Source organism: Garra rufa, chromosome 15 (genome assembly GCF_049309525.1).
Source record: "Garra rufa chromosome 15, GarRuf1.0, whole genome shotgun sequence".
NCBI lineage: Eukaryota > Metazoa > Chordata > Actinopteri > Cypriniformes > Cyprinidae > Garra > Garra rufa.
The window spans coordinates 18,233,864-18,244,450 of NC_133375.1; the positions used below are offsets into that span (position 1 = coordinate 18,233,864).

General features: G+C 37.0%; 1 protein-coding gene across 1 annotated transcript in view; it reads left to right on the forward strand.

Moving 5' to 3' along the window:
* lmx1bb (LIM homeobox transcription factor 1, beta b) overlaps positions 1–10,587 on the forward strand; it is an 85,549-nt gene that overhangs the window by 73,158 nt on the left and 1,804 nt on the right. Inside the window, exons 5-8 of the mRNA XM_073819473.1 lie at positions 1,789–1,964; positions 3,058–3,135; positions 3,607–3,673; positions 8,596–8,754. Coding sequence (XP_073675574.1) covers positions 1,789–1,964; positions 3,058–3,135; positions 3,607–3,673; positions 8,596–8,754 — 480 coding nt within the window. The remainder of the gene's footprint in view (positions 1–1,788; positions 1,965–3,057; positions 3,136–3,606; positions 3,674–8,595; positions 8,755–10,587) is intronic.

Below are 10,587 nucleotides of genomic sequence, written 5' to 3' on the forward strand. Positions count from 1 at the left end.
AACTGACATTAAAACCATTTTAATCTGGTGAAAATACTAGTGTTCTAATAATTTTGGCCACCACTAATTTGGTAGTGATCAGAAGGCTTTCATTGTTCTGTAAAACAAAGGTTTTTTTTTGTTTTTTGTTTTTTTGCTAAAACAACATTTTCTTTCATTGTATGGACAGAAAACACTAAGACAATTTTCATAATATCTTCTGTGTTCAACAAAAGAAAAAAAGTCAAAAGAAAGAGATAAATACACACAAAAGTGTCGAATATGGCCTCTTTAAACAACAGTCAGCAGAGGAAGAGCAGTTCTGACAGAAAGAAGGCACACTGTGCTGTCTGAAGTGGGCAAGTTAAGTTGCTGAAAAGAAGAAGAGCTTGAATCTCCATGAGTGACAAAAGGGATTTCAGCCCCTGTGTCCCCTCACTTCTTATCAGCCCCTCAGACTCCTTTTCCCTCACTTCACCGTAATGAGGCATCTCACCAAACCTCAGTTTTACCATCCCCATGTGGATTTCATTTAAACGCGCACACATGCGCGCAGACCACTCTCTCAAACGCCTAGAAATTTGTCAGATGCTTCAGCAAGAATGCGTCAACTTTCTAGGACATTTGTCTCTTTTCCATTCTTCATTTGTAAGCTTTTTTTGTATGTGTGGTGTTTCTAAGTTGACCTGAACACAAGAAGTGAAGTGTAATTTCAAGGAATTCGTTTAGTTTGCAGCACACCACACTACTGGCAGAAAACGAGATCAGAAACAGATGAGAGAGACGACCGAATCAGCCCATCATGTTTGTATCTCCCGCTGATCACTTAAAAAGGCCAAACCATTTGCAGGCCTAATCGCCAGAGATGTTCGTTGCTGATGCCACAAAAGCCACTGGTGCCAAATTGCAGAAGCCCTTAATCTCGAAAAACAGTCACGCTGGGAACGTGCCCATTTGGGTTTTTAACTTTTGAACCGGGCCACGTTATGGAGTTTGGCACCTTTTTTTTTTTTAATTACTATTATTATTCTATTAAACACAAGCTGATGTGGCTTATTGGATGAAACCTCCACCCACTGAACAATAAAGCCAATCCCCCGTTTGACTATAATAATTACAGTAGGAAAGCCAGGAGCCATTTTGTGAATATGGCACATTAGCTGGACCTACTGAGAGAGATTATCATGACACAGGGTAGGCTTGATTAACCCGCCCGAGGATCACCTTAGACTAATTGAGACACTTTGATTAGTTCCTATGAACAGCCAGTGTACATTTTGCGATATGAAGCGAGATATTGAACTTTATGGATTGGCGTGCTTAAATTCCGCTCACGTAGTTGAGCAGTCGTGCTTCTGCAAGCATGTTCACTGTTTGAATTTGTGGTTTTGCTATCTGTTTCACTTCCCCTGGATATTATCCCTCATTTCCCATATGCACTCCATGTTCATACCTTCCCCAAAACGTTGCATCCGCTGTGTTGGATTCTTATCAAAGATTTATATAGTGTAAAACAGCCAAAGCCGTGCGCTATTAATTTTAAATGACACCACGTCCAGTCCAATGACAAATTCACATACTTCACCGTCAGAGTTGCCGTTTTGCAGTGGATGTGGCCCACTCGTGCACTAATAAATTGATAACAAAAGTATTAAAACCACATGTGTCTCCTTTCATTATAGACGCACTGTGACGGAATCTCCTGAAATTGAAAAGAACAAAAACATCTATTTATCAGCAGGCTGTCTGAAAAGTTGCAGAGTTTTAAAAGTAAGTACTGATTCCTGTGAATTATGGGTTCCTTTTCAGAGAAAAGCGAAGATGAGGAGCTGGATATAAAGCCGGAGAAGGGCTCAGGAGGCACCGGCAAGGGAGACGATGGGAAAGACCCAAGAAGACCCAAGCGACCACGTACCATCCTCACCACGCAGCAGAGACGTGCGTTCAAAGCATCCTTCGAGGTTTCTTCCAAACCCTGCCGGAAGGTGTGTTTCTCTAGATATCGGTTTTCTCTGTCTCTTGAACACCATTAAGAAGCAATTATGACTCAGACACAATAAAATGGGTAATTGAGATAAGGTTTACAATAAAAAAAATTGGCACATTGTTGGATATAAATTTACAATTGTTTCGCAATTACTTGTTATAAAGTTTCAATATGATATGAAGCTGCAATTTATGATGCAATTGTGAGATATGAAGTTGTGATTGTGAGAAATATTCAAAATTAAAAAAAATTATAAAATGAAGTTGTGGGATATGAAGTCACAATTATGAAATAATCGAGTTGCAATAACGTGAAATAAAATTGCAATGGTGAGATATGAAGTTATACACTACCAGTCAAAAGTTTTTGAACTGTAAGATTTTTAATGTTTTAAGAAGTTTATTTTGCTCACTAAGCCTGCATTTATTTGATCCAAAGCACAGCAAAAGCAGTAACATTTTGAAATATGTTCACTGTTTAAATATATATATTTAAGATGTAATTTATTCCTGTGATTTCGAAGCTGAATTTTTAGCATCATTACTCCAGTCACTTGATCCTTCAGAAATTATTCTATAAATAGTAATTCTTTAAATAGTACAACTATTTAATAATATTACTGCTTATGCTGTATTTTGGATCAAATAAATTCAGGCTTGGTGAGCACAAGAGACTTCTTTAAAAAACATTACAAATCTTGCTGTTCAAAAACTTTTGACTGGTAGTTTACTTACGAGAAAAAGTCACAATTACATAAAATAAAGTCTGTTATGAGTTGCAATTAACATCACAATTGTGAAATATGATAAATTAGCAATTGAGATTTGAAGTCACAATATAGTAAGTGTAACATGGTAAGAGTCACAATTGTAAGAAATAAAGTTGCTATTGTGAGAAGTGGTCGCAACTGTGAGAAATAGTCACAATTATGTTAAAGTTTTGAGATATGAAGTACAACATATCTCAAAACTAAATAGTAGGAAAAAGTAGCAGTTTGTGTGTTTTTTAAACACTCTGACATTGAAATTGGCTTCAATATATTACACAGACTCTTCACTAAGTAAATGAATGATTTTTGTTGTATAATCTAGGTAAGAGAGACGCTGGCTGCAGAGACAGGCCTGAGTGTTCGCGTGGTTCAAGTGTGGTTCCAGAACCAAAGAGCTAAGGTGAGTCCAGCCCCTGTACACTACCTTATTAATCATCCAGTATTACCCGCACAAACCCGATAATGTACATCCAAGGACCAAATAACACACAATTTGCAAGTAATCCTCCAACAACGCACTAAACTCCTCGCAGCCGCTGCCAAAAGGGAAAAGGCAAGCGAGGCTCGAGACAGCAAATCTCAGTCGCTATCTGCCTGAAGCTTAACCTCTCGACGCATTCCACAAAAAACTCCCCAAGAGTTCGAGAGAGATGTATTCACATCCATCCTGCTCTTACGTTAGCGTCTGAAACCCACCTCAGAGCCCTGATTTTATCTTCAAAAGGCTGTGGATAATATAATGCAGCCAGATCAAGCTTGGCGTAGTTCAAGCAGAGGTGAACAACAAGGAGCATCTCTCTTTAGATAGCCGAGAGTTGGTCTGGGGAGTCGCGAAAGTTTTCTGATTGTGCTTTTATCGTTATTTTTTCAGATGAAGAAGTTGGCGCGGAGACAGCAGCAGCAACAGGAGCAGCAGAACTCCCAAAGACTGGGCCAAGGTAAAACGTCCTGACGTGAACCTGAAGGCAACCACATTGACATCAACATGAATGAATAGCATTTATCTGCAATCTGTAGACGGATTTAGCATTTTTAGAATTCCGGTGAAATTGACTTCTATTCATTAAAATGATTTAAATGCTTTGGAAAAATAAAAAAGGTAATTGCCAGTTTTTATCTCACAATTCTGACTTTTTTCTCAGAATTACATGATAAAAACTTATAATTTCAAGTTATAAAGTCAAAATAGCAGGATATAAACTCGCAGCTGCAAGAAATAAAGTCTGAATTTTGAGATAAAAACTTGCAATTCTGACTTTTTTCCTCACAATTCTCATGTTTTTCTGAGCAATTGCAAGTTTAGAATTTCGCAATTCTGACTTTTGTTCTCACAAATGCGAGTTTGTATCTCACAATTCAGACGTTTTTCTTGCAATTCCGAGTTATCTGGCAATTCTGACTTTTTTCATGCAAATTTGAGTTTATATCTCGCAATTGACTTTTTTTTCTTGTAATTCCGAGTTTATATCTCACAATTCAGATTTTTTTTCCCAGAATTTCGTGATATAAACTCATCATTTCAAGTTATATAGTCAAAATAGCAGGATATAAACTCGCAACTGCAATAAATATAGTCAGGATTTCGAGATAAAAACTTGCAATTCTGACTTTTTCCTTGCAATTTCGAGTTTATCTCACAATTCTGATTTTTTTCTCTCACAATTCAGAGTTTATACCTCGCAATTCTGACTTTATTTCTTGCAATTCCGAGTTTATATCTCACAATTCATATTTTTTCTTGCAATTCCGAGTTTATAACTCGACATCCGGACTTTTTTTTCCTCCCAATTCTGAGTTTATATCTCGCAATTCTGAATTTTTTCTCGCAAATCCGATTTCATATCTCGCAATTCCGAGTTTATATCTCGCCATTCTGACTTTTTTCTCGCAATTCCGAGTTCATATCTCGCAATTCCGAGTTTATATCTCGCAATTCTGACTTTTTTCTTGTAATTCCAAGTTCATATCTCACAATTCCAAGTTTATATTTCACAATTCTGACTTTTTTCTCGCAATTCCAAGTTATCGCAATTCCAAGTTCATATCTCGCAATTCCAAGTTTATATCTTACAATTCTGACTTTTTTCTCGCAATTCCAAGTTTATATCTCGCAATTCTGACTTTTTTTCTTGCAATTCTGAGTTCATATCCCGCAATTCCAAGTTTATATCTCAGAATTCGGCCTTTTATTCTAGCAATTCTGAGTTTATATCTCACAATCCTGACTTTTTTTTCGCAATTCAGAATTGTGAGACATAAACTTTCAATTACAAGTTATAAAGTCCAGTTCTGAGGGGGGAAAAGACTATGTTCTCAGAATTGCGAATTTATATCTCGCAATTCAGACTTTATAACACGGAATTGTGAATTATTAAGTCAGAATTGTAAACTCACAATTCTGAGAAAAATAGTCAGAACTGCAAGTTTATATCACTCAATTCTGACTTAATTTCTCAGAATTGGAAGTTTATATCTTGCAATTCTGACATTTTAACTCACAATTGCTGAAAAAAAAGTCTGAATTGTGAGATAAAAAGTTACCTTTTTTATTTTTTAATTCAGTGGTGGAAACAGGCTTCCGTAAAATGCAGCTGAGAATACTACAGTCAAAAATATTTATTAAACTTTTATCCCATTTACTAAAACTTTTACTTTGCATAAATCGTAAAGGGTTTTACGATTCTGTCCTCTTACAGGCGGTTTTGCTTTATAACTCAGACATTGTGGTCAAATTACAATTTTTTAAAGAACAGGGTACAAAGTGAGGTTTCCCACCTCCTTCAGCCCTTGCAGTGCGAGTCGTGTCCATCCTCCCAAAAACAGTGCGAGCGACATAGGCGATGACCCCTGGTCGCTGTAGATTAGGTCGAAAAACGAGTGCAGCTCTTGTGTGAGGGAGGAAGTGTGGAGGTGGATGAATTAATTTACAACATAAGCGCATTGAAGTTGCCTTCACTCTGACCGATCCACCCACCCCGTTCCCTCCTTTGCTGGAAGTGACCCAGCATCCCAGTTTCGGTAAGGCAGTTGTCTCAAGTTGCCATGCAGCCGGGCGCAAAAAAAGATGAGCCATTGTGTCTGTGATCTGTGAGTTCACGGCCTTCCCATTTATAAGACAATCTGTTTCTGGTCATGCTTGGCGACATTCCATGTATTAACACCGTTTTTGAGCCTAATTTTTCATCTGAGAGTGTTAAAGAGCTAATCTGTCGACAGTTCGACAGTTAATATGTTGTAGAGACGATCCAACTGAGCTTCTGTAACAGATGAGTTTGGATGAGACTGTCTGGAAAATAGAAACGTGAAGAATATTATTCCAAGCTCTACGGAGGAGGACAAATGTTTCCTCTACAGCTCAAGAGTCTTAATTCCTGTACAAATATTTGTTGTAAGGCAGTGGAGTCCATTCCTCCATCAGTCATATTTATTTCTTCACTCTCTGCATTTGTCTTTAGAGACTGTGGAAATAACCGTAAAGCAGTTTTATTTTAGAGATAAAGTTTGAATACAGAGAACACACTTTCCTCTTATAGCTGTGTTGGATAACAGTACTTGTACTTAAGACTGAATTTTAATAATCAAAACATTTAATGCCTGCTATACTGTATGTGAATGGCTAATAACATTTAATGTTAGAACATAGTCTATTTACATTTGAAATAATAATAATAGCAGTATAATAACAGAACATGTCTGGCTAATAATATATTTAAGACCTGTTAACACATCTTTAAAGAGACTATAAACACATTTTAGTTGTTTGAGATAAGAGCAAGTCTTCCTGTCTTTATTTTGTGGAAAACTGAGGGTTTATATTGACGTTTTATTGCTGAACAGACCCCCTTGTGCCCGCTCTCCTGCAAAGCCATAATCCAGGCGATCATTGAATCATCTTCAGTGATAAACCACAAGCAATAATACTTTTATTTTATAGAGCGTTGTTGGACTATTCTCACGATGCATTCATTTATGGAGCTTCGACTCTGCTGCGCAGAGCAAAAAGATCACTGTCGAACATCAGAAGTGTAAAGTCATCACATTGACGCTAGTTTCTCTCTGTTTGCTTCAGCACTTTCGTGGCCTTTGGCTGTGTCACGTTTAATGGGATAATTCAAGTCAGATAGCGATCCATCTTTGGTCGTGAACCTTACCCTCGTGAACCAATCGAAATGTTTTCTCAGAGAAGCGAGAGAAAATGATAGGGTGATGGAGACGCTGGAGAGAGACAGCTAGGTGTAGATGAACTATTCTGGTGGTCTGAGATATTGAGTCTTGTGAAGTCAGACTCCCCTTTGGGAAATACCTTAGCGGTCTCGGGTAGTCCGTGATGTCATGAATCATGGAATTGGGCTGGAATATGTCATCCACTAGAGCCCCACGGTTAATGCATTGTTATATTTGTTATCGTAAATCCTATCTGTCTTGGTTATAAGTGTCAGCTTTCCAATAGTTTCAGCTATGGGGCCAGTGATTGGTGTGAAAACTGTCTAGAAAAGACTTCGCTGCGTCATGCTGTGGTTCAAGGCATTTCAAAGTTTTGCCGCTAGAATACAACTTTTATGTATTTGGGTCAGTAACAGAAAGAAAAGTAAAACTTTTATGTTAATAAATAAAGAAGTTTTGTAGATACAGGCATACTTTGTTAATGGTTTTCATGGAAGTTAAATGGACTTTTATTTAAATTTGCACTTCAAAATATGTTCTAAGAGAAAAATTACGTTTACAAAAATCATAAATAATACCCTTTTTTTTAGTTGCACACGTCTTGTCATAAAAAGTCCAAATTATTGAACTTAATATACAGTCATAATATAATGATAAACTAAACTGATATACAGTCATGAGGGTTTGCATTGATCTTTTTTTCTTTTTTATTCAATTTTCTTTCCTTTTTCTATTTATCTATCTATCTATCTATCTGACTGTCTGTCTATTTTTATTTCTTTGTTTATTGTTTTCTTTGTTTTTGTTTATAATTTTTTATTAAATTTTCTTTCCTTTTTCTATCTATCTATCTATATATCTATCTATCTATCTATCTATCATTTTTTATTTATTTATTGTATATTTATTGTTTTTTTATTAAATTTTATTTCCTTTTCTATCTATCTATCTATCTATCTATCTATCTATCTATCTATCTATCTATCTATCTATCTATCGTTCTATCGTTCTGTCTATCGTTCTGTCTGTCTCTTTTTATTTTTATTTGTTTGTTTATTGTTTTCTTTTGTTTTTGTTTTTAAATTATTTTTTCGTTTCTTTTCATCTATCTATTTCATTTATTATTTTTTTTCTTTTCTTCTATCTATCTGTCGATCTGTCTCTGTGTCTTTTAGTTTTGGATTATGGGTTAGCAAAGTGTCAGCGTGGTGAAACTCAACATCAGATGTCTTTGCATCAGAGAAGAAGATGTAATGGAAACTTGTGGAAGCCTGTAGAAATGAAATGCAGACATCTTTTTTTGCGAGAGCTCACCACTCAAAAGCGGAGGGCTGAGATGGTGGGCTCCAGACTGGAAGCCACAAGAGTCATTCCTAGCCCTCGGCATTGTGTATGACTCATAGTGTACTGCCCTATAGGGCTGGTGTCACAGCGTCTTCTCCCGCTGCAGAACAAGAGTGTTTCTTGTTTGTTGGTTTTCGTGAAATTCAACTTGATTTCGAGGGCAGATACCAGACCCAGCCTTGATTTTTGGAGAAACCCAATCCACTAGAAAGAACAATTCCTACTAAACGAAGCATTAATGTTTTGCATTATGTACAGTTGTTAAACTAACTACGCTCTCCAGTTCGCAGAGATGATGTCAGTCATCCCTACCATGAGAATATATCATATATTTTTTTTCTCCCCCTTCCAGAGGTGATGTCCAATCGGATGGAGGGAATGATGAACTCCTACACGCCATTGGCTCCGGCCCAGCAACAGATGGTTGCCATGGAGAACGGTTACAGCACCGATCCCTTCCAGCAGGGCCTCACCCCTCCTCAAATGCCCGGTGACCACATGAACCCATATGGTGAGCATCAAGCCATGAGCTCTGTCATGTTTGCTCCCTGAAGCTGGGGCATGTGTTTGGACCACAAGGTTCACAGAATGCAAGCATACCACCCTTCTTTCCTCTTGAGATTACACAAACGCACCACTTTATTTTGAAGTTTTCCTTCCAAATCAATTCAGCGTGTTTCGAAAACCATACTCGCCTCATCCGCTGTTCCCAGAGCCACCCGTTTGGTTTATTCGCCCGGGTCTCACAGGGATTAATGGTGTAGTCTGTTATGCTGTGTGACACCGTCTATTGGATTTTCGTTAAAGAGCCGAACGATGATCTGTGGTGCGCCATGTAAAACAACAATGGTTAACCATGATGACTGACGCACAAAGTACCATGGGAAAGCATCCACGGGTCTGACTCTGCTAGCAAAACAACACATTGAGCGAAACCGTCGCGAGCCAGCCACATTTGACGAAATTCGGTAATGAAGTTTGGGTAAGACGCGAACTGTAATTCCTCAGAGTGAGGCTGTGTCTGCACAACTCTGGATGTTCTCAATATTATTGACATTAACTTCAAGCATTAGCCACATAAATCTGGAGACATCGGTCACAGGCAGCCTAAGAACAGGTCCCAAGTGTCTGTCATTCATTCTCCTGAATGGCAAAGCCCAAATCCCCGGTCTCATCACACTCCAGCTTGGGTTTTTATGGGAGAACAGAAGAGACAGACAACATTGCCAGCTCATTAAAAAACCATAGCCCATCAACCTGTCACTGTCTTGCGGAATGGTGTCATTAAGTACTGGAAAGCATATTATAGCTAACTGTGCCCACAAGGAAAATGATAGAGCCGAAAGATTCACAAGTAAACATTTGCTACTAGCTTGGTTGTTAGTGAGAAACCATTTCGTTTAACAATATCCGGTTGTCTGAAATGTGGGAAAAGTTGTTTTTGTGAGGATTGACTAGTGTCAGTTACGTATTCAGTTGATTGTTTTGAACTAAACTTCAATTACTATTAATTCATAAATATCATTGCTTTATCATTGCTTATTACATGACATTCTACCCTTCCTATATATATATATAATACAGTGTATGGGTCAAAATTATCGATATAATCATTAGGATATTAAGTAAAGATCATGTCACATGAGATATTTTTGTAAATTTCCTACTGTGAATATATCAAAACTTAATTTTTGATTAGTAATATGCATTGCTAAAAATTTCATTTGGACAACTTTAAAGGCCATTTTCTCAATATTTTGATTTTTTACACCCTCAGATTCCAGATTTTCAAATAGTTGTATCTTGACCAAATATTGTCCTATCCTAGAAGCTTATTGACCTTGACACACACTCACGAGGATCTGCAAGGGTCCTCACTATGATATGACTTCCTCTTTAAACTTTTTCCATATATTTCAAGTTAACTGTCTAAAATTAAAACTAAATCTAAAACCATTTAAAAAAAATAATAAAACATTTTTGTTACTCAAAAAAAAAAAAAATAAATAATAATATATATAGACATAGACAAAATATATAGACAGACTACAGCTTTAATTAAAATTCAAATAAAAACAGAATTTATAAAAATAAAATGTATATAGCATCTCAGTTATATGTATCGTATATATTATATATATATATTAGTGGTGGGCCGTTATCGGCGTTAACGTGCTGCGTTAACGTGAGACTCTTATCGTGCGATAAAAAAAATATCGCCGTTAATCTATTCTCAAATTTGGGTTGGGAGCTGGGTCTAAACTACGCAAGCTATGATGACTTTCACCTTGATAGTTTAACGCAGATGTCTACCGAAGACTATAGAATATGGTCGCGCGTTTAT